The 24,216-nt window shown below is 38.7% G+C and overlaps 2 protein-coding genes across 2 annotated transcripts; one reads left to right on the top strand and one right to left on the bottom strand.

Moving 5' to 3' along the window:
• Positions 1-7,861: 7,861 nt before the first annotated feature.
• On the bottom strand, positions 7,862-12,436 carry LOC117302589 (mite allergen Der f 3-like). Its single transcript, XM_033786564.1, has 5 exons — positions 12,394-12,436; positions 11,163-11,340; positions 9,964-10,226; positions 8,739-8,887; positions 7,862-8,050 (listed from the first exon to the last, which is right to left on the bottom strand). The coding sequence occupies exons 1-5, from the start codon at positions 12,434-12,436 to the stop codon at positions 7,862-7,864; spliced, it is 822 nt and encodes a 273-aa protein (XP_033642455.1).
• A 6,531-nt stretch (positions 12,437-18,967) lies between these two features.
• On the top strand, positions 18,968-23,552 carry LOC117302588 (mite allergen Der f 3-like). Its single transcript, XM_033786563.1, has 5 exons — positions 18,968-19,010; positions 20,043-20,225; positions 21,416-21,655; positions 22,333-22,481; positions 23,364-23,552. Exons 1-5 carry the CDS (start codon positions 18,968-18,970, stop codon positions 23,550-23,552), a joined length of 804 nt encoding a protein of 267 aa, XP_033642454.1.
• Positions 23,553-24,216: the final 664 nt, after the last annotated feature.

Genomic DNA, 24,216 nt, shown 5'->3' with positions numbered 1-24,216 from the left:
CACTTATTGTAATGGATAACAATCTCCATGGTATTAAGGCGGACCAGATAACTCCTGTTTCTTCCTTGAAGGAATTACATCTCTGTGCGTGTAGTATCAAGAGTGATGATATTGGTTCAGTTTTCTCCATCGTGGCTGCTGCAGGTAGTGTAACGACACTTGTTGTAAAGGAAAACAATATCCATGGTGTTAAGGCGGACCAGATAACTCTAGTTTCTTCCTTGAAGGAATTGCATCTATACTCGTGTGGAATACAAAGGGATGATATTGGACCAGTTTTCTCCATCGTGGCTGCTGCAGGTAATGTAACGAGACTTGTTCTAAACGAAAACGATCTCCGTGGTATTAAGGCGGACCAGATAACTCCTGTTTCTTCCTTGACGGAATTACATCTCTGTGCGTGTAGTATCAAGAGTGATGACATTGGACCAGTTTTCTCCATCGTGGCTGCTGCAGGTAGTGTAACGACACTTGTTGTAAAGGATAACAATCTCCATGGTATTAAGGCGGACCAGATAACTCCTGTTTCTTCCTTGAAGGAATTACATCTCTGTGCGTGTAGTATCAAGAGTGATGATATTGGTTCAGTTTTCTCCATCGTGGCTGCTGCAGGTAGTGTAACGACACTTTTTGTAATGGATAACAATCTCCATGGTATTAAGGCGGACCAGATAACTCCTGTTTCTTCCTTGAAGGAATTACATCTCTGTGCGTGTAGTATCAAGAGTGATGATATTGGTTCAGTTTTCTCCATCGTGGCTGCTGCAGGTAGTGTAACGACACTTTTTGTAATGGATAACAATCTCCATGGTATTAAGGCGGACCAGATAACTCCTGTTTCTTCCTTGAAGGAATTACATCTCTGTGCGTGTAGTATCAAGGGTGATGATATTGGTTCAGTTTTCTCCATCGTGGCTGCTGCAGGTAGTGTAACGAGACTTGTTCTAAAGGATAACAATATCCATGGTATTAAGGCGGACCAGATAACTCCTGTTTCTTCCTTGAAGGAATTACATCTCTGTGCGTGTAGTATCAAGAGTGATGATATTGGTTCAGTTTTCTCCATCGTGGCTGCTGCAGGTAGTGTAACGACACTTTTTGTAATGGATAACAATCTCCATGGTATTAAGGCGGACCAGATAACTCCTGTTTCTTCCTTGAAGGAATTACATCTCTGTGCGTGTAGTATCAAGAGTGATGATATTGGTTCAGTTTTCTCCATCGTGGCTGCTGCAGGTAGTGTAACGACACTTTTTGTAATGGATAACAATCTCCATGGTATTAAGGCGGACCAGATAACTCCTGTTTCTTCCTTGAAGGAATTACATCTCTGTGCGTGTAGTATCAAGAGTGATGACATTGGTTCAGTTTTCTCCATCGTGGCTGCTGCAGGTAGGGTAACGACACTTGTTGTAAAGGATAACAATCTCCATGGTATTAAGGCGGACCAGATAACTCCTGTTTCTTCCTTGAAGGAATTACATCTATACTCGTGTGGAATACAAAGGGATGATATTGGACCAGTTTTCTCCATCGTGGCTGCTGCAGGTAATGTAACGAGACTTGTTCTAAACGAAAACGATCTCCGTGGTATTAAGGCGGACCAGATAACTCTAGTTTCTTCCTTGAAGGAATTGCATCTACACTCGTGTGGAATACAAAGGGATGATATTGGACCAGTTTTCTCCATCGTGGCTGCTGCAGGTAATGTAACGAGACTTGTTCTAAACGAAAACGATCTCCGTGGTATTAAGGCGGACCAGATAACTCCTGTTTCTTCCTTGACGGAATTATATCTCTGTGCGTGTAGTATCAAGAGTGATGATATTGGACCAGTTTTCTCCATCGTGGCTGCTGCAGGTAGTGTAACGACACTTGTTGTAAAGGATAACAATCTCCATGGTATTAAGGCGGACCAGATAACTCCTGTTTCTTCCTTGAAGGAATTACATCTCTGTGCGTGTAGTATCAAGAGTGATGATATTGGTTCAGTTTTCTCCATCGTGGCTGCTGCAGGTAGTGTAACGACACTTTTTGTAATGGATAACAATCTCCATGGTATTAAGGCGGACCAGATAACTCCTGTTTCTTCCTTGAAGGAATTGCATCTATACTCGTGTGGTATACGGAGTGATGATATAGGGTCAGTTTTCTCCATCGTGGCTGCTGCAGGTAGTGTAACGAGACTTGCTCTAAAGGATAACAATATCCATGGTATTAAAGGGGATCAGATAACTCCTGTTTCTTCCTTGAAGGAATTGCATCTCTGTGCGTGTAGTATCAAGAGTGATGACATTGGTTCAGTTTTCTCCATCGTGGCTGCTGCAGGTAGTGTAACGACACTTTTTGTAATGGATAACAATCTCCATGGTATTAAGGCGGACCAGATAACTCCTGTTTCTTCCTTGAAGGAATTACATCTCTGTGCGTGTAGTATCAAGAGTGATGATATTGGTTCAGTTTTCTCCATCGTGGCTGCTGCAGGTAGGGTAACGACACTTGTTGTAAAGGATAACGATCTCCATGGTATTAAGGCGGACCAGATAACTCTAGTTTCTTCCTTGAAGGAATTGCATCTATACTCGTGTGGAATACAAAGGGATGATATTGGACCAGTTTTCTCCATCGTGGCTGCTGCAGGTAGTGTAACGAAACTTGCTCTAAAGGATAACAATCTCCATGGTATTAAGGCGGACCAGATAACTTCTGTTTCTTCCTTAAAGGAATTGTATCTACACTCGTGTGGTTTACAAAGTGATGATATTGAAACGGTTTTCACCATCGTGGCTGCTGCAGGTAGTGTAACGACACTTCTTCTAGAGGATAACGATCTCCATGGTATTAAGGGGGACCAGATAACTCCTGTTTCTTCCTTGACGGATTTACGTCTCTGTGCGTGTAGTATCAAGAGCGATGACATTGGACCGGTTTTCTCCATCTTGGCTGCTGCAGGTGGTGTAATGACACTTTTTCTAATGAAAAACAATCTCCATGGTATTAAGGCGGACCAGATAACTCCTGTTTCTTCCTTGAAGGAATTGCATCTATACTCGTGTGGTTTACAAAGTGATGATATTGAACCAGTTTTCTCCATCGTGGCTGCTGCAGGTAATGTTACGACACTTGCTCTCAAGGATAACAATATCCATGGTATTAAGGCGGACCAGATAACTCCTGTTTCTTCCTTGAAGGAATTGCACCTATACACGTGTGGTTTACAAAGTGATGATATTGAACCAGTTTTCTCCATCGTGGCTGCTGCAGGTAGTGTAACGACACTTGCTCTAAAGGATAACAATATCCATGGTATTAAAGGGGACCAGATAACTCTAGTTTCTTCCTTGAAGGAATTGCATCTACACTCGTGTGGAATACAAAGGGATGATATTGGACCAGTTTTCTCCATCGTGGCTGCTGCAGGTAGTGTAACGACACTTGGTCTAATTGAAAACAATCTCCATGGTTTTAAGGCGGACCAGATAACTCCTGTTTCTTCCTTGATGCAACTGTTTCTAGTGAAGTGTTCTCTACAGAGTGATGATATGAATCCACTTCTTACCACAGTAGCTGCTGCAGGGAGCATACATAAGGTTTGGCTCAATGGAAATAATCTACGTGGTATTAAGGGAAACCAGATAACTCCTGTTTCTTCGTTGAAGTTCTTGAGTTTGTATGATTGTGGTCTGCAGAATGAAGACTTGAAGGCGTATGCAGAGTTCCTGAATATGCTTATTAGGGGTTCCGTTCTTTATATACCACCACCCACTTTCGAAGAGCTGCTTGAATTGTTAAATTTGTTTCCTGTTTAGTTCAACAAGCAATTTGCTAAAGTGCGAGCCTCTCCCATAGAGCAAGGAAAATTAAGAGCACAGCTTGCGCATTGTGAATCGGATGTGTTCAATATTGCTATCGCCTGCAATGCACGACTTTGCCCACTTGAGCAGCAGCGCTATTAACCTGAAATCACACGGTAAGCACAATCTGCATTCATTTGAAAGAAAGAAGAAAACGCAAGAAAGCTGCACCAAGTATCACTGAGCTTTTGTCGAGCCAAGACATTTCAGATTTGATTGGTTTAGGTAGTTACCAACAGTCATGGTAACCTGGTAGACTGTATACGTGCAATTTGAAAGCCAAAATTAATGCCAAGTGTGACAAAGAATCGGTTGTTCAGGTTCTCCTCCGCTCGGGCCTACATGCACGTGTGTGACAGACAGTTACGCGCGTTTGAGGTTGGTCAATAATAATAGGTTGGGATTCGTCAGTAATATGAAACTATAATCATTTCTCGATTGAGATAAATGGGTGAGCGCAAAATAAACAGTACTAATAGTTTTTATTTTCGATATTGGTGGTATAATTTGGAAGTCGATGGTTTTTAGTCAGTGATGGTTTTTAGTCAGTGGTATCATAAAGAAATAGTAATACGTCTTGAACACTCTTGGTTATGTTTTGCACAGATTCAAGTGAAGGTATATATTATTTGTTTATTTCGATGAATTGGCGAGCTCAAATAAAGAATGCTAAATACTAGGCTATAAGTTTGTAATAGTAATAATATCAGTGGTATCATTTACACGTGTAATAAGTGTTGGACACTCTGTACAATGTTTTCCTCGGATTCAAGAGAAGCTATTTGTTGAAGACAAATAGGCAAACTCGAATATAGAATGGTAAATACTTAGTTTTTATATTATCATTATCAGTGGCGTTTTTTTAGAGGTAGTGATAAGTATTTGATACTCTGGGTTATAATATACATGTAATATGATTCTGTATACAATACTATTGTATACAGATCCATTGGAAGCTATAATAATTTGTCAATAAGATGAATGGGCGAACTCAAATATTATAGTGGAATGCTAAATACTGTAATTTTTATAGTGTTAGTATCAGTGGTGTTATTTATAAGTAGTGCTAAGTATACTAGGCTAAGCTTCACCAGGTCGACCTCGCAGTGCTCACTCGGGTGAGCCCCTGACAAGAGCTAATGGAACGATAACACCCGCCCTCTCGTGGTGACATGCACCTCAGGTCACCCCATGTGACCCACTCCACAAGCAGGGCACTGGGGCTGACCCGGGTGAGCCCCGTCAAAGCTATTCGAACATACTGGGGCAGACCGGGGTCGACCCATGGAAGGTAAACAAACTCACCCTATGTGAAATTAATGAGGTTAAATGTTAAACCGCACGCCAGTTTTTGATGCCAGTCTCTGGCGTTATTCACGAGCCTCGAAGTGTGACGTCAGATGTTCAGGCTAGGCATTTTAAAGCATTGTTGAATAAGAAATCGTTGATTCCGGAGTTGAAGCAAATGTCTAAGAATACTTTATAAAAACAAAGCAAAAACAACAACAACAACAACAGCTTGGAGACGATCGTTGAATTCTGTTCACAATTTTATTTCAAGTCAAGATTTACAGTAATGTAACGTTAATTTAACAGTAAATATATTTTAACAAATGTTGCGTTTATTTAACGGGAGACTTTGGAACGCTAGGTGGCAGCAGACTTACAAGGTATATTTCCATTACGTAGACTGGGCCCCTGTCTTTATACTGTTTCACTCTTTGATTACATGTCGAGGCCAGGCGCCGGTCACGTTCGTTTATTTAAAGAGTAAGTGTATTTTGGTTGAATGCATTAAGAGTTTTGTGCATCAGAAAAATTTTCAATGTATAAAAGCTATTATTGTAAATAATGTGTATATTTGGAAGATGCCAAAGGAAATGTCGAGGACGACATTTTTTCAACAGAGGGGGCAATGTGACAGGTATAAAACATGCCCCCGTTATTTTGTTGGTTTAATCAACTTTGTTTTCCTCCTTTGACTAATTTTTTTTTAATCGAGCGCCCTCAACGTCAGGTTTTCGGGTGCTCCCATTATTCCAATGAAGACAGACAGCCGTCTAACTGTACTTTGATTTTCTTCATTATTGCAGGTAAATTTCCCCTTATTGTGTTATATATTTCTATTTCTAAAGTTGTTTAAGTGTATTATCTAAGCTGGTTTTTCATAAGACATGAGTTTGATAAATTGATGTCTTTAGAATCTGCCATTATGCTCTAGTTTGGTTTTCGTTTTGTAAATAATTATCATTGCCGATGTAAATAGTATTTCAAGATGGCGCGGCACAGAAAGCCGTGGCGGGAACCGCTAACGTATTTAAGTCGTTTTCTTAAAGGAAGTGTTTTGATTATTTATTTGCTCTCGTACAGTCATTTACTTTGAGTAACTTTGATAAGATGTATTGTTAAGTGTTTAAGTTTTTCCATAATTTCAATGAAGACAGCCAGCCGTCTAACTGTACTTTGATTGTCTTCATTATTTCAGATTGATGTTAAAACATAGCTGACTCCTCAGAAGTCTATTACACGACCCATTATTTATTAAATGATGTCACATCCGCAATAAGGATAAAGAAATGCAGGTTTTTCAGAACCAGTGATTTCATTGGATACAATGATTTCATTGGATAAACACGTGCATGTGACGTAATCTCTCCATATCTGTTTTTTTGTATTGGTCCGGGTTGACATATTTTTCCAGCTGCACTTGCGGTCGTCTTCTTATGAATCTACGTAAAAGGTGCCAATGGACCGGGATTGTCCTAGGCTAGAGGCCACTCTCTGGCGTTATTCACGACGTGTGCCGTCAGATGTTAAGGCTTTTTTAACTAAGCTACCATGACGCACACATTACCAAGAACAATGGTTTTCACCTGGTAAGTCTGCTGCCACCAAGCGTCTTAAAGTCCCCCATTCATATTACTGTATACAGAACAATTGTATCCAACCTCATCCGTCTTCATACTAATTTGGGCATTTTACTGACTGTGGCGATTCTTTTGAATGTCTATTCTTAATGGTAAAATCACAAACAATTTACAACTTGTTTCTCATTCATTGTCAGTAACAAGTACCTGCAACAAAGGTCATGCGAACGCTTTTGCTCGTTGGCTAAATTTCCCTTGCACGTCCAAATGGTCGTGGTTGTGACGTCACTCTTAGTAGACGTGTACGGACAGCGCCATATACAGTATTTTAACCCATTGATTGTATGTAGGGTGTATACCTCTAAACTTATATGACATGATACTGTTAATTCATTGTAACCTAATAGCGTAACCATCAGTCTGGGTGCGTTTTGGCGGTCGTAATGTGACAGTTTTGGTCTTTGACCAGTGATTAACCAATATAGTCAATTTAACTGATCAGATTGTTAATTTTGTCTTTTACCCATAAATTATTATGATAATTTGTTGAACTTATATTGTGCTCTCTCCAGGACCAGCCTGTTCGAGAGCGCATAACAAAACGCAGTTCCAGTAAAATTACACGCGATTCCTTGTTCATTTTCCAAATCACGGTTTAAAGACACCGGACACTATCGGTAATTGTCAAAGAGCAGTCTTCTCACTCGGTGTATCTCAACATATGCATAAAATAACAAACTTGTGAAAATTTGCCCTCAATCGGTCGTCGAATTTATGAGACAATAATGAAAGAAAAAACACCGTTGTCACAGGAAGTTGCGTGCTTTCAGATTCTAGATTTCGAGACCTCAAATTCGAAATCAAATTCGAGGCAAATTACTTCTTTTTAAAAAACTACGTTACTTCAGAGGGAGCCGTTCCTCACATTGTTTTATACTATCCATTTCTCCCCATTACTCAAGTAAGGTTTTATGCTAACAATTATTTTGAGTAATTACCAATAGTGTCCACTGCCTTTAAGCGTCGACTCCGGGCTAGGCTCCGTCTGACAAAAGCACACGCTTTTACTGGAGGTACCTAAAGTCAAAGTCGTCTTCAAAAAGGAACCCGGATGACTTATTGAAGAAAAAGGAGATAGGTTTAAGAGCAAGAGACGTCACCTTCCGACATGTTACTTATCCAATCACAGTACTTTGATATGCGGGTGTAGACGCCTGGGTAGACGGGGTCTGCACATCCAAAGCCCCAGCTTACGATCCCTGCTAAGGTCACTCCATTCACGTGCATATTCTCGTTATAACCAATGACGGCAGGGCCACCGCTATCATGCTGCAAACAAAACACAAGAAACTTATTCAATTATTTAAACAGTAGCTTTTACAACTGTTTAAGTGACCCTTTCAGCTACTGTTGCATGCTGGTCATTTTGTTTGTATTAATAAATAAGAATATTAGTTACTTCAGTGTCATTTTGAAAGTCAAAACTTTCCAGACAATGCATCCATGAACTAACATTATTAGGAAATAAAACCAGACCCGTTTATACCTGGGGTGGGGTGTATTGTAGACAGCCCTTATAAAGAACTGTTTTGTTTTAAATGTGTCAACTTTTTTACTGTATGCGAGCATTAATTTGAATTATCCTTTTTGGGATCTTAATATAAAGATTAATTGAATTAAATTGAATTGTGTTCGCCCCACCTTAAGATTTGAAAAGAAGAAAAGTCCGCCCCCAATTAAGCAATTGAATAAGAGCAAAACAAAAATGGCCAAGTGGCTCCCGACATTTTATACTCCATATTCACACGATGATTTCGCGGACGTCCTTGATCAAAACTTTGGCTTGAGGAAGTTTTTTGTCGGCAAAAATAAATGTGGCATTGTTGGTCAAGATTTCAAGGGACCTTGGTGACTACAATTTGTTCCCCTTTTATACGAGAAAATTGAGGGACCCTTGCTAAATTGCTCTCGTGTGAAAAGGTTTTAGTTGTATAATACACCATTTGACAGTACTTACCGCGCAGCTGTCTTTACCTGGCGCTGCAGCACAGAACATGTTACCGGAAACCGGAGCACCAATGGGCGTATAAACATTCTTACAATGCTTTCTTCTAACGGCCGTTACAACAACCTGTCGTAGAACCTTAGATGGGAGGGCGTCGTCCGCTGCAACATAAAGACAACATTGATCATGGTGTCTTAACCTTGTGCCTGAATGTCAGTGACGGATTTATTATGGAAACCTTAAAACAAGGACAGAAATATTGCTACGAAACTGCTTTCGCTTACTGGAGTTTGGCTGGCTGTCAAATTTTGATCATAAACATTTTAAGGAGGACTAAAAACTTCACGAATTATACCTGCCAAACGTGCGCATCAGATTATTCCAGTGCCATGAGTTGCTGCTCACCTTGCGGATGAACAATCGAGAAAAATTTGTCTGCTTGTAATCTTAATTTAAATAGTACAATTTATATAGTTTGTCATGGTTGTGCTTAAAGGCACTGTGGACACTATTGGTATTTAATCGTAGCATAACAACTAAACGAGCAACGGAGAGCCGTTAAAGACACTGGCCACTATTGGTAATTGTCAAATACTAGTCTTCATAGTTGGTGTATCTCAACATATACTTTAAATAACAAACCTGTGAAAATTTAAGCTCAATCGGTCGTCGAAGATGCGAGATATTAATGAAAGAAAAAACACCATTGTCAAACGAAGTTGTGTGCTTTCAGATGCTTGATACCGAGACCTCGAATTCTAAATCTGAGGTCTCGAAATCAAATTCGTGGAAAATTGCTTCTTTCTCAAAAACTACATCACTTCAGAGGGAGCTGTTTCTCACAATGTTTTATACTACCAACTTCTCCCTATTACTCGTTACCAAGAAAGGTTTTATAATAATAATTATTTTGGGTAATTACCGAGTAGTGTCCACTGCCTTTAATAGAATAAACCATTGTGAGAATCGGCTCCCTTTGAAGTAACGTAGTTAGTGAGAAAAGCGGTTAATCTCACTTTTATTAAAATACAAATTAATTTGTGCAAAAAGGTGTTTTTTCCTTTCATTATTCTCTTGCAACTTCGGTTGACCAATTTATTCCAAATGTTTACAGACTTTTTATTTTTTGTTTAATGTTGTAATACACCAAAGTGAAAATACTGGTCTTTGACATGTTTTTTCCCCAAACGTGTCCAGTGTCTTTAAGCTAAACTAAATTGGTCCAGTTAACACTTACGACTAAGTTTTCCCCAGCCGCTGATCAATATATCGGTTCCCCACGCAACATCACTGTCAGCACTCACAATAGGAATGGGCTGCACCCTGTTTGAGAGCACTACAGGTTGGTCCAGCTTGATGAGCGCGATATCGTGGTCTCCAGTTCCCGTTGGGTCAAATTTGTCATGTTTTATCCATTGGCCTGTGATGATAGTAGCGCCATCTGCCGCCGTGTCGCGTAGGTCGTGGAAGCCAACACCTACCCACACATCATTTAGTGGACTATTTATTAATGACGGGAAAAAAAGTCCACATAAGAATAACAGTAAGTTTGATCATGTTTGGTAACTTAGGTAGAAGCGAGATTTTAAAACTTTGCACAGTGGAAGTTTAACTTCTCTGTCCTTTCTTTATGGACCTCCCCTACTATTATCAAGTTCTGCTAAGTAGTTTTTTTTTACATTGTACATGCACACTACCCAATGGTACGGAAAATAAACCTGAAGCTGAACTGAAAGAGGTTGCGATAACACCATGTGGTATCTCTCCAGTATGCTCTGGTCGTCTTCATCAGAGCATACTGTTTCGAAACGTTGAGTGGTTAACCACTGGTTCATTTCAGAACCAACATTACTATTAAAAAAGAAATATTCACATGGTACCAAACATATCACTGAGTTAACTTTAAGGCATACAGATAGCAAATTATTTGCCGAACGTTCCAATCCCTTTTCTACTGTTTATAATTCTATATAGTTTATGATAAAGGAGTTAGTGCCTGGACGCTTCAGAGCTTTACGGGTCTGGCCGTATCCTGAACCTCTGACGTCACACTTTGAGGCTCCTTGATCTCGCATTCATTTTGCAGTCAAATTCTACGTATACGTATACATATAACACATGATCACGTGCATGATGAAATAAGTACAAGTTGTATCCAATCATATCACTGATTCTGTAAAACCAATACATATCTTTATCCTCGCCGATAAAGCCATGGAACCTGTCTAGCGCCCTCTCGTGAAGATGTGCATTTTGATTGTTTCATTCTCGTTTTATCTCTGTTAGATCGCGGCAGGATGAGAGAAAAAAAAATCACGTTTAAAAAAAAAAGTGAAGTGTGACTAGTTTCTTATGCTGTTCGTGAGAAAAAAAAAAGGAAATTCAGGACTGATATACGAAGGTATCTGTTGAAAGCATCTGCTGTATTTCACTTACCCAACGCAGTGAGCTGCCGACAATACCCATTCCGGGTGAACAAGGGTACCACCGCACACCTGACCTGCGGCATCGTTAAGGGCAAGAATTGCTACCTGGTACGGGCGACTATTCATCGGGGACTCCACTCCTCCAACGATCAGAGTCTGGGAATCCAAGAGACGGCTCGGTGAAAACCCTGATTGATTAAAACAAAAACAAATCGAAGTAGAGTTTATTAAAAGATAAAGAAAGGCTCATCATTTCCTCTTTGACCAGGACGATCACAAAAGGAAGAGGAAGAGAACAAGCGACGGGAAAGATAATCTCGATAAAAAGAAAACGTTTATTAAAAAAGTTCGACCCCCCAAAAAAAAAAAAAATTAAAAATAAAATAAAATAAAAATAATAATAACAATAATACAAATATGCACGAAATATCTTAACCTTCGAACTAAAAGATGAACGGGAAAATAAAATGCGAAACTAAGAAATTAAAAACATGCGACGCAGAAATATATTTTTGCAGTAGGGCCTACCAATTTTAAGCAGTAACCGTAAAATCTACGGGTGTTTTACCAAAACTCAGCAATACCTATAAGCCTACACAATAGAGTCAATAGCCAGGAAATAATACTCTCAGGAGGAACAATAAAACAAGCTAAATGGCATTGGGCTGGAGACACTAGCCCGAAGAAATGACAACATAATGGACAGCAAGAATTATGGATTGGCAACCAAGAACAGAGAAAAGGAAATGAGGTTAGAAGATGGAGAGATGACATCTGGGTTTATGCATAAACAACATGGACCAGCAGCCGATTCCACGAAACGCTAGGATTAATCCTATCTCGAGTTAGGACGAGTAACCCGTTCTTACTTAGGATGGCTTCAATGCGTCCTAAGTATTTGGAAATGGAACTTAGTTTGTCTTTAGTTCTAAGATTAATCCTAAGTTAGGAAGAGTTTAGTGAAATCGACGGCTGAACTGCAAGAAACACAAACGAATATCGTTCACATGAGGAGGGCTACATCCAATATTAAATTCACAGTCTAAATGATAATGATGAAATCAAGAGTGAAAATTTACATACCTAAAACACAAACCTCTTAACTTGGTTAGCACTTGAAGGCCTACCTATCATGACGTTCCGACTATATCAACCACAAATCGAGAGTGAAAATAATATGCAACTGACAATATTCCATTGTCAGTTACCTCAAACCTCTTCATCTTACTGTCTGTACTTACCTAAAGCCAGGGAGAGGCTGGCGAGAAACACTACGACTCTCATAGTGCTAGAAGTTTTAATCGAGAAACTCAGCGGCTGACCAGTGCAGATTTTCCAACGATGATTGTCCAACGATGACTGAAAAAACAACGCAAATGTTCTCCTTTTTAAAGCCCTATCGCACATTTTGGAGGAAAATATTGAAATATCCGAATTAGGTGATTTGAACAGCTGGAGTTAATTCTATTGGTGAATAAACTTAGATATTATTCTTGATTATGAAACTAAGAATAAAAGAATTATACCGGTTATCATAATACTTAAGAAATCACAGTCAATTTGGCTGCTGTTATAACCAGTTTGTATTTGTTATCGATTGTTTGTTTTTCTAAACAAGTTAACAAAAAAAATATTTATTAAAGTGAGGTCTTCGAACTTTATCGCGAACTTGGCTGACTTGAGTGAAAGGTACGGTCATATTGATAAATATTCAAAATATTCATTACTTGGTGAGAGGAACTGCAGCTGTTTACAGTTTACCGCCAATTTGAGAAATAATTCCCCTCCGAAAAAAATAAGGTTTGAGTAATTATTATTCCAACAAAAATTTAAGTTAAGAATGAATGCACGAATCGGTTACTTGGTCAGTTGGCTTTAGTGTAAAATATCAAGGACACCGTTAATACTCGGTGGACAAAAGCACCATTTTTGGCACGAGGCCTAAAGGGTTTCCCGGCCAATTTCAGAAAACAAAAAAATAATTCAATTTCATTCATTCAAGTTCATGCATTTTCCTTTTAGGGTTTCTTCTTAGCTCTTGATGCATTCAATTTCATCAAAGGGCATTCAAACCTGGTTGGTACCCGCTGTCACTCTCAGCAAATACACACTGCAATCAGCTGCATCTTTCATATGTGATTCGAACAGCTGGAATGCCTTTAATTGGTGTGAAACTTATCGCCTGAAGGTGACACTAATATTGGTACGTTAATATGACTATCATAAAGACAACACACGGCATTTTGGCCGTTCTTTTTAATCGTATCATTATATCAATTGTTTGTCAGTTCTTAACAACCCAATACATGAAAAATTGCGTAGAATGATTGACGTGCGGTCTTCGAACTTTATCACGAACTTGACTTACTTGACTGAAAGGTTGTCAACAAGGCCAATGACGTTGTTTTTGTTCTTAAATACACTGGACACTATTGCTAAGTGTCAAAGACCAGTCTTCTCACAATTGGTGGATCTCACATAATGCATAACAAACCTGCGAAAATTTGAGCTTAATTGGTCATCGAAGTTGCGAGATAATAATGAAAAAAAAAAACACCCTTGTCTTACGAAGTTGTGTGCTTTAAGATGCTTGATTTTGAGGCCTCAAAATCTAATCTCAAGCGATTTGAACAGCTAGAATCAATAATACCAGGTGTGTAAAATATCAATGCCTGATTATGGTGTGAAACTTATCAATGCGTACGTTTAGTACGTTTACATCAACAAGACAACACACGTAATTTTGACTGTTTTGCTATAATATATATTCAATATGTATCAGTTATCATTGTTGGTTCATCTTAACAAACTAAAACAAGAAAGATTTCGTAAAAAATTCTCAAAGTGCACGCGGTCTTCAAACTTTCAGAGATATCCTTAGGTGACCTGAACAGCTTGGCTGTATGTTATTGGTGAGAAACTTATCAGATTGCCTGATTATGAAACTAGTATAGTACGTTTACGCATATCATTAAGACAACAAACGTCAATTGGTTTTCCTCTGAAACCCCCCCCCCCCCCTGAAAGAGTAGATTTTCGTATAGAATTATTGAAGCGCGAACTTATCACAAACCCGACCTACTTCACATAAAGGTAGCGCCATAAATTTGTAATAACTTTAAATTACTGACCCCAAACTATTACTTTTTGTGAATAACCCTTTGTCTTTGCCTCACCTTTCCCCACAGTTATCCTCTTTTTTTTTAGCCTGCCCCATTCACTAATTAATTAACTTTTCTCCCTCTTCCAACATTTGATTTTGTCATTCAATTCTTGCAGGTGGCCAAACAAACCCTTTACTACTTGTTCACCCCTTCCCTTTTCTTTGTGCTTACTGACTATCTATTCAAATTTATTTCCACTTCACTGCTTATGTTACACTTTACTTATTCATCTTTGTTGTATTGTTATTTTTTTACCTTTAAGAAAGACTCTGCTAAAGAAAGACTCTGCTAGGGTCGGAACGTCAGGCTTTTAATTTGTTCACTCATACCATCCTTTTGGTTGGTCAAAATTGATTGCAACAGCTAATTATATTTTCTCAAAACAATTTTGAGAACAATTTTTTGATCATTATGATTTTGATAATATCAAACTAAAACCATGCCTATACATCGGTGTATGGGTAAAACTATAACATGAATTGTTTCCTCATAATTATATCTGAGGTATGGTATCTGTTTGTGAATGTTGCATCCAGAAATGTGGTTGGTACCTGCTGTCACCTCAATATTATATAAAACATGGATGCGACGTTTTGGTGAAAATACCGTGATCGTTTTTTTTTTTCTGTTTGCTTAAGACACTGCTCTGCAGTAAAAACTGTTTAGCACTAATGCTTAAACGAGACTGGACCTGTTTGGTAATTGTCAAAGACCAGTATTCTTGATTTATCCCAACATGCACAAATAATTAACAAATCTGTGGAAATTTTGACTCAATCGGTTGCAAGAGAGTAATGAAGGAAAAAATATCCTTGTTGGACGATTACTTTGTGTGCTTTTAGATTCCCAATAAAGGCTTCGGGCCTGAAGCTTTTTTTAATCCCAGAAAAAACACCTCTTTCTCAAAAACTACGTTACTTCACAATGTTCAATTATATATCAACAGCTCTCCATTACTCGTTACCAATGTTTATTTATTTATGCTAGTTTTAAATACGTTACCAATAGTGTTCAGTTCCTTTATACCGCTCCTTGAAATTGAACACAGATATACTGCTAATTGTGAATGCTGGTCTGGTTATGGATATTAGATGCAAACTACTTCCAAAGCCGAAAATCGTACACATAGTACACTCCAAACAACCGGACCAGAGCTAACCACGTTTCTGACTCGTATTCTGCGTAATTTTGACACAGTTTCATGTCAACTGGAAACCGAATTTGAGTCATACGTTTAGCTGCACGTTGTGCGACTTAAAACGTTAGCGTGAACGTCAGAAAAATAATTGTGTGGCTAAAATCTTACGTTTTAATACAGCATACGTGAAGTTACAATTTTCCACGTCAGGTACGTACGTGCAGACGTCATACGTTAGCATGAATAGTTCCTAGCATGAAACGCTCCCTAAGCGAACGTTTGACTGATAATATGACATATTACGTTTAAAGCTGCACTGAAATTGCCTTGATAAGTTACCAGATTCATCACTGGTTCTTGAATAAGACGATTGACAAACGATCTGCCCAGCGCACATTGCGTGCATTGTCCGCTTGACTAAACACTGGCGTTACCTAGAAAGCGAACGTTATGTGACCTACAATATGACGTAAAATGTAAGTTGCACTGACGTTGTTGAGTAGTGACCGGCCTTAAAGCCATTGGACACTTTCTGTAAACAGTATTGTCCAAGGCCCACACTTCGTGTATTACAAGTTCTATTTAAAATAACAAACCTGTGAAAATTTAGGCACAATCGGTCATCAGAGTCGGGAGAAAATAACGGGAAAACCCCACCTTGTTTCCGCACGTTTCGCCGTGTCAAGACATGTGTTTAAATTAACTCCGTAATTCTCGATATCGAGAATTGATATTGTTTTAATGTTTTCAAAAAGTAAAGCATTTCATAGAATAATACTTCAAGAGAAGTCTTTCACCATTGCCTTCTGTAAACCCTGTAAGTTAACTATGGACCACAAACATAAAACCATGCACGGAACCGTGACATCAGACAAAGGAAGCGGACAAGACAATAGCGCTACAACGAGTATTATATGCATGAATATTTGAAGTTAATGTAAAACAAGTGTTAAGACAGGGAGGAAGAAGGTGTTGCATACATTTCTACCTGACTTTACCCAAATTAAGGTGGTGTAAGTCATGACATTTAAGTATGTTTAATTCTGCAAACAATGGACCTGAATGCTCACGGTAGCAAGCATGCGAAATTACACGAACCACTTGTTTTTGTAAGGCAAGTAATTTGTTACACTTAGAAAAACTTATAATAATAAAATACTGTTAGGCAGGTTATTTTTTGAGCGATTCATTATGCCAATATTCTTGGATATTTTAGTAGCTACTTCGTCAATATGATTTTTCCAAGAAAGATTTTCATTAATAGTTGTACCCAGAGTTTTTTGTTTTACCTGACTGAGCATTGCATTATTCAATATCAGCGGAACAGATTGTGTGTACTTAAATTGGTAGGCACAAACAATAATATAATTGGATTTAAGTACATTAATACATAGTTTGTTTGCTAACAGCCATTTACAGAGTTTTACAAGTTCCATATTAAGGTTTCGAATAGCCTCATCAACATTATTGTGAGTATACAGTTGGCTTGTGTCATCAGCAAATAAACAAAACGTTAATTTGTCTGAAGTATTACATTTCTCATTAATATAAAGAATGAAGAGCAAAGGGGCCCAACACAGATCCCTGGGGTACGCCACACGTTATGTCACGCCTGGAACTTTCAGAGTCAAATGATACATATTGCTTTCTGTTGCACGAGTAACTTTTGAGTAAGTCAAGGGCTGGTGCTCTTACTCCATAGTGCTCCAATTTTCTGACACGTATGTCGTGATTTACAGTAGCAAATGCTTTTGATTAGTCAAAAAATATACCTATGGAGAAATTATTATGAACAATCGCATTATATAATTTACTAATAACATACAATGTCGCCATTTCAGTTGAGCGATTTCTCTGAACCCAAATTGCGACTCAGAAATAATGTTATGTTCATCAATGAAAGATAATAAATTCTAAATAAGCTTTTTAAATAGTTTCGAAAACGCGGACAAGACTGAGATAGGTCTCTAATTAGTAAATTTGTTCTTACAACTTTTTTTTTCTATATCGGTATTACCTGGGCTAATTTTAAACTATCGGGAAATATTCCAGCTGTTAAACACTTTGATTTCAGCCAGCGGCATAGCTAGTGAATGCCTGTTTAATGACAAAAGAACTTAAAACATCGAATCCAGGGGGCTCTCCAGAAGGTAGTGTTTAATAGCTGTTCCTGGCTTAAACAAACAACTTTGTAGTTATAATCAGAAATGAAATTGACCAGCACATAACACATGTACAACAGTTCTAAGTTTGATATGACCCTTAAGACCCTTATGACCCAGGGGTGGATTTCACAAAGAGTTAGGACTAGTCCTAGGAGATATACAAATTGCATATATAGTCCTAAGTTAGGACGAGTAACTGGTCCTATCTCTAGATAAGACTAGTCCGAAATCTTTGTGAAATCCACCCCTGGGGTGGATTTCACAAAGAGTTAGGACTAGTTTAGTTAATTGTTCAGTGACGGCGAGCGGACACTACAGGTCTTCCTCGATTGCCAATGTGCCCATCTGCTTTCCTGTCTTTCACCAGTTGATATGCGCTGAAAAACGATGAGTCGCACCCTTCAAAAGTGCAGATGTGTCCGTCACTTTGTCTCTTTCTTGTGGATGTCTTGTGACAAATCAGGGAGTGCCTATCACGGGCAGTCGCAGAAAATAGCATTTGGTTTGGACAAAGGTCACAATTAAGATGATCAGCAGAAGACAGGGACGGGCACTATTTGGTACATAAACTGAAACTGTCAAGCAAACATGACATGGACTTAATGTCAAAGTAAGTATGGTAACTGTTTGGAATTGGGTCACTAGGGGGTGGAGTCACCATGCCACCATAGTTGTTTAGGACTTTCCACGTATTGCTCCGAGGTGATTCATTTCCACAGTGAGGAAAGACGATTTTTTTTAACATTGACTATTATGAATGACCCCTTATTAAAGCCAACTGACTATAATTTATAAGAACCGATTCGTGCATTAATTCTCAAGTTCAATTGTTTTTTGGAAGAGTAATAACCCCAACCTTGTTTTTTTCGGAGGAGATTATTTCTCAAATTAGCGGTAAACTGTAAACAGCTGCAGTTCTTCTCACCATTAATATTTGGAATATTGACCAATATGACCGCACCGCACAAGTCAGCCAAGTTCGCGATAAAGTTCGAAGACCTCACTTCAATAAATCATGTTTTTGTTAACTTGTTTATAGAGACACAAACAGTCGATAACGCGTACAAATTGGTTTTAAGAACAGCCACATTAAGGTGTTTTTTCTCAAGTATAATGATACGCGTTAAAACAAAAATTGTATTCTTAGTTATATAATCAAGAACGATATCTAAGTTTTTTACCAATAGATGTCACTCCAGCTGTTCAAATCACCTAATTCAGATATCTCAACATTTCCATCCGTTGCCATGGGGGCTTTAAAAAGGAGAACATTTGCGTTGTTTTCTAAGTCATCGCTGGACAATCTACACTGGTCAGCCGTTGAGTTTCCTCTCATCAAACTAGCACAATGAGAGTCACAGTGTTTCTCGCCAGCCTCTCCATGGCTTTAGGTGAGTACAGACAGTAAGATGAGGAGGTTTGAGATAACTCAATGGAAGATTGTCAGTTGTATATAATTTTACTCTCAGTTTGGGGTGGATTAAATAGTCGGAAAGTCATGACAGTAGGTAGGCCTCCTAATGCTAACAAAGTTAGAGGTTTGAAGTAACAAAATGTTTGTTATTTAAATTTTCACTCCCGATTCCATCATCATCATTAAGACTGTGAGTTCAATATTGGATGTAGTCCTCTTCATGTGAACGCCATTCGTTTGTGTTTCTTGCAGTTCAGCCGTCGATTTCACCAAAGTCTTCTTAACTTAGGATTAATCTTAGAACTTATAAGACGAGTTAAGTTCCGTTTCTAAATACTTAGGACGCATTGAAGCCATCCTAAGTAAGAACGGGTTACTCGTCCTAACTCGTGAAAGGATTAATCCTAGCGTCTCGTGGAATCGGCTGCTGGTCCATGTTGTTTCTCCATCAACCCAGATGTCATCTCTCCATCTTCTTCTATGTCTACCTCTTTTCCTTTTCCCTGTCCTTGGTTGCCAATCCATAATTCTTGTTGTCCATATGTTGTCATTTCCTCGGGCTAGTGTCTCCAGCCCAATGCCATTTAGCTTGTGTTATTGCTCTTCCTGAGAGTAAGTTTCCTGGCTATTGACTCTATTGAGTAGGTCTGTAGGTTTTGCTGACTTTTGGTAAAACACCCGTAAATTTTACGGTTACTGCTTAAAACGGTAGGCCCCACTGCAAAAATATTGGAATTATTGTATTGGTCCACCTTGCCTTTTCCAGGGTTTCTTTCTGCATATTTTTAGTCGCATATTTATTTTTTTTTTCTATTTTTTTTTTTATTTTTTTTCTGGGGGGGGGTCGAACCTTTTTAATATTCGTTTTCTTTTCATCGCAATTATCTGGCCCGTCGTTTTTTTTCTTCTTCTTCTTCCTTTTGTGGTCGTTTTGGCCCAGGGGAAATGATGAGCCTTTCTTTAAATATAATAAACTGTACTTCGATTTGTTTTTGTTTTAATCAATCAGGGTTTTCACCGAGCCGTCTCCTCGGTTCCCAGACTCTGATCGTTGGAGGAGTGGAGTCCCCGATGAATAGTCGCCCGTACCAGGTAGCAATATTATTAGCATTATTAACGATGCCGCAGGTCAGGTGTGTGGTGGTACCCTTGTTCACCCGGAGTGGGTATTGTCGGCAGCTCACTGCGTTGGGTAAGTTAACAACAGATGCTTCGAAAAGATACCTTCGTATTATACCAGTCCTGAATTTATTCTTTCACACGAACAGCATAAGAAACCATTGGCACTTCACTTAGTTTTTGTTTATAAACGTTATTTTTTCTCTCATTCTGCCGCAATAAAACGAGAATGAACCAATAAACATGCACATCTTCACGAGTGGGCGCCCCACTGCTGCACTAGTGACCAGACTAAACTGGTCCCCTGTCTTTATTGGCAAGGATAAAGACATGTATTGGTTATTACAGAACCAGTGATATAATTGGATACAACATGTACTTATTACATCGTGCACATGCATGTTTTGTATGTATACGTGTACGTAGAATTTGACTGCGAAATGAATGCGAGATCGGCGAGCCTTAGTGTGTGACGTCATCATCGGTTTAGGATACGGACAGACCCGTAAAGCTCTGAAGCGTCCAGGCACTAACTCCTTTATCATAAACTATATAATTATAAACAGTAGAAAAGAGATTGGAGCGTTCGTCACGTGATGCTCTTCTGCCTAAAAGTTGAAGGAAACATTGCCTTGGATCAGACGAGTTGGTCTTTAAAAACCGTTTGTAACCGTTTGTTATAAAATGCATATGGTTGGAAAGATGTTTTAAAAGTAGAATAAAATGATACACACAAATTTGCCTCGAAATTGCGTGGTTTCCTTTTGCTTTGCGAACTAACACGGTCGGCAATTTATGGGAGTCAAATAATAATTAATGGCCGACCGTGATAGTCGACGAGGTAAAAGAGAAAGCACGCAATGTCGAGGCAAATTGGTTCCTTTAACTTAGTGATGTAACTTGGTTCTGAAAAGAACCACTGGTTAACCACTCAACGTTTCGAAACAGTATGCTCTGATGAAGTCGGTCAGAGCATACTGGAGAGATACCACATGGTGTTACCGCAACCTCTTTCAGTTCAGGTTCAGGTTTATTTTCCGTACCATTGGGTAGTGCATGTACAATGTAAAAAAAAACTACTTAGCAGAACTAAATAATAGTAGGGGAGGTCCATAAAGAAAGAACAGAGAAGTTATACTTCCACCATGCAAAGTTTAAAATCTTACTTATACCTATGTAATAAACATGATCAAACTTACTGTTCTTATGTGGACCTTTTTTCCCCGTCAATAATGAATAGTCCACTAAATGATGTGTGGGTAGGTGTTGGCTTCCACGACCTACGCGACACGGCGGCAGATGGCGCTACTATCATCACAGGCCAATGGATAAAACATGACAAATTTGACCCAACGGGAACTGGAGACCACGATATCGCGCTGATCAAGCTGGACCAACCTGCAGTGCTCTCAAACAAGGTGCAGCCCATTCCAATTGTGAGCGCTGACAGTGATGTTGCGTCGGGTACCGATATACTGATCAGCGACTGGGGAAAACTTAGTCGTAAGTGTAAACTAGACCCAATTTGTTTTAGCTACACTGGACACGTTTGTCAATGACCAGTATTTTCACTTGGTGTATTACAACATTATGCATAAAATAATAAGTCTGTGAACATTTGGAATCAATTGGTCAACCGAAGTTGCAAGAGAAAAAAGAAAAGAAAACAAATGGTGTGCTTTCAGATGTCTAAAAAAGGCTTCATGCCTGAAGTATTTTAATATAAGTGAGACTTTACCTCTTTACTCAATAACTACGTTACTTTAAAGGGAGCCGTTTCTCACAATGATTTATACTATTAACAGCTCTCCATTGCTTGTTTAGTTGTTATGCTATTATTAATTACCAATAGTGTCCAGTGCCTTTAAGCATAATCATGACACACTAAATTAAGGTTACAAGCAGACAAATTTTCCCAGATTGTTCATCAGCAAGTTGAGCAGCAGATTTAGGGTATTGGTAAAGGCTTATGTGCACGTTTAGCAGGTATATTTCGTGAAGTTTTTAGTCCTCCTTAAAATGTTAATGAACAAAATTTGACAGCCAGCCAAACTCCAGTAAGCGAAAGCAGTTTCGTAGCAATATTTCTGTCCTTGATTTAAGGTTTCCATAATGAATCCGTTACTGACATTCAGGTACAAGGTTAAGACACCATGATCAATATTGTCTTAATGTTGCAGCGGACGACGCCCACCCATCTAAGGTTCTACGACAGGTTGTTGTAACGGCAGTTAAAAGAAAGGATTGCAACAATATTTATACGCCCATTGGTGCTCCGATTTCCGGTAACATGTTCTGTGCTGCAGCGGTTGGTAAAGACAGCTGCGCGGTAAGTATTCCAAAAAGTTGTATTATAAAACAGTACACTTCATTAAATTCAATTGTTTTATTGTCATACATATATGTATATACATATACAGTGAAATTCACTTCGGCTTGCGAATCTAAAAATATAAAGAATTACAAAAAAAATACAGAAAACCCTTAATCCACATAGGCGTCAAATACATACTTCAACCCCTTTCACACGAGAGCAATTTAGCAAGTCTCCCTTGCTCAATTTTATTAAGGTCTTTTTTACAAAAATGTATCTCGACAACATTTTTTGTAGTCACCAAGGTCCCTTGCAAAATCTTGACCAACAATGCTACATTTTGCCGACAAAATCTTCCTCAAGCGGAAGTTTTGCCCAATGACTTCCGCGGAATCACCGTGTGAATAAGAACATAAAATATTGGGAGCCTCTTGGTCCATTTTGCGATTATTTAATTGTTTCTTTTTTGAGGGGAGGGGGTGGGCGGACTTTTCTTCTTCCGATATTAAGGTGGGGGCGAATTCAATTCAATTCAATTAATTCTTTATTAGATCCCCAAAAGGGTTATTCAATACATTAAAACGATGACACATTAAAAACATCAACAACTGTTTGTTATAAGTACTACATACAATTACAAGAGTAACCACCATAAAAAGTGATAAGCAAAATAACTGGTAACTGGGCAATGCAATTTTATCATTAAACGGGTCTGGCATTATTTCATACTAGTTTCATGATTGCCTGGAAAGTAAATTTTTAACTGCGGTGAAGTAATTATTTATTATTTATTGATACAAACAAAATGACCAGCAGCAGTAGCTGAAAGGGTCACTTAAACAATTGTAAAAGCTACTGTTTAAATAATTGAATAAGTTGCTTGTGTTTTGTTTGCAGCATGATAGCGGTGGCCCTGCCGTCATTGGTTATAACGAGAATATGCACGTGAATGGAGTGACCTTAGCAGGGATCGTAAGCTGGGGCTTTGGATGTGCAGACCCCGTCTACCCAGGCGTCTACACCCGCATATCAAAGTACTGTGATTGGATAAGTAACATGTCGGAAGGTGACGTCGCTTGCTCTTAAATCTATCTCCTTTTTCTTCAATTAAGTCACATCCGGGTTCCTTTTTGAAGACTTGGCCTAGGCCCGAGTTGACGATTAAATATGCCTGTTTTTTCTTCTTATTCTCAGGACCCGGGAAAGTACAGAGTATACAGTGGTTACACACGTCGGTGTATTGGTTAAATTTAATTTTCTTACTGGAATTGTGTTTTATGCGCACTCGAACAGGCTGGTCCTGGAGAGAGCGCAATAAAAGTTCAAAAAATTATTATAATAAATTATGGGTAAAAACCAAAATTAACAATGTGTTTTTAGTTGAATTTACAGTTTATAGTTTGAAGTTATAATCACTGGTCAAAGACCAATGAGTCACATTACAGCCGCCAAAACGCACCGGACTATTAGGTTTCAATGAACTAACAGTATGTCATGCAAGGTGAATGATACATCCTATAAACAACCAATGGGTTCTAAAGACCGTATGTGGTGCAGTTCATGCACGTCTAAGTAAGAGTGACGTCACAACCACGACCATTGTAATGTGCAAGGGAAATTTAGCCAATGAGCATAAGCGTTCTTATGACTTTCGTTGCAGAGACTTGTTACTGACATGTTGTCCATTTTTTTGTGATCGTACCATTAAAATAGACATTCAAAAGAATCGTCACAATCAGTAATAATAAAT

Source organism: Asterias rubens, chromosome 18 (assembly GCF_902459465.1).
Source record: "Asterias rubens chromosome 18, eAstRub1.3, whole genome shotgun sequence".
NCBI lineage: Eukaryota > Metazoa > Echinodermata > Asteroidea > Forcipulatida > Asteriidae > Asterias > Asterias rubens.
This window is presented reverse-complemented; position numbering and strand designations above follow the sequence as displayed.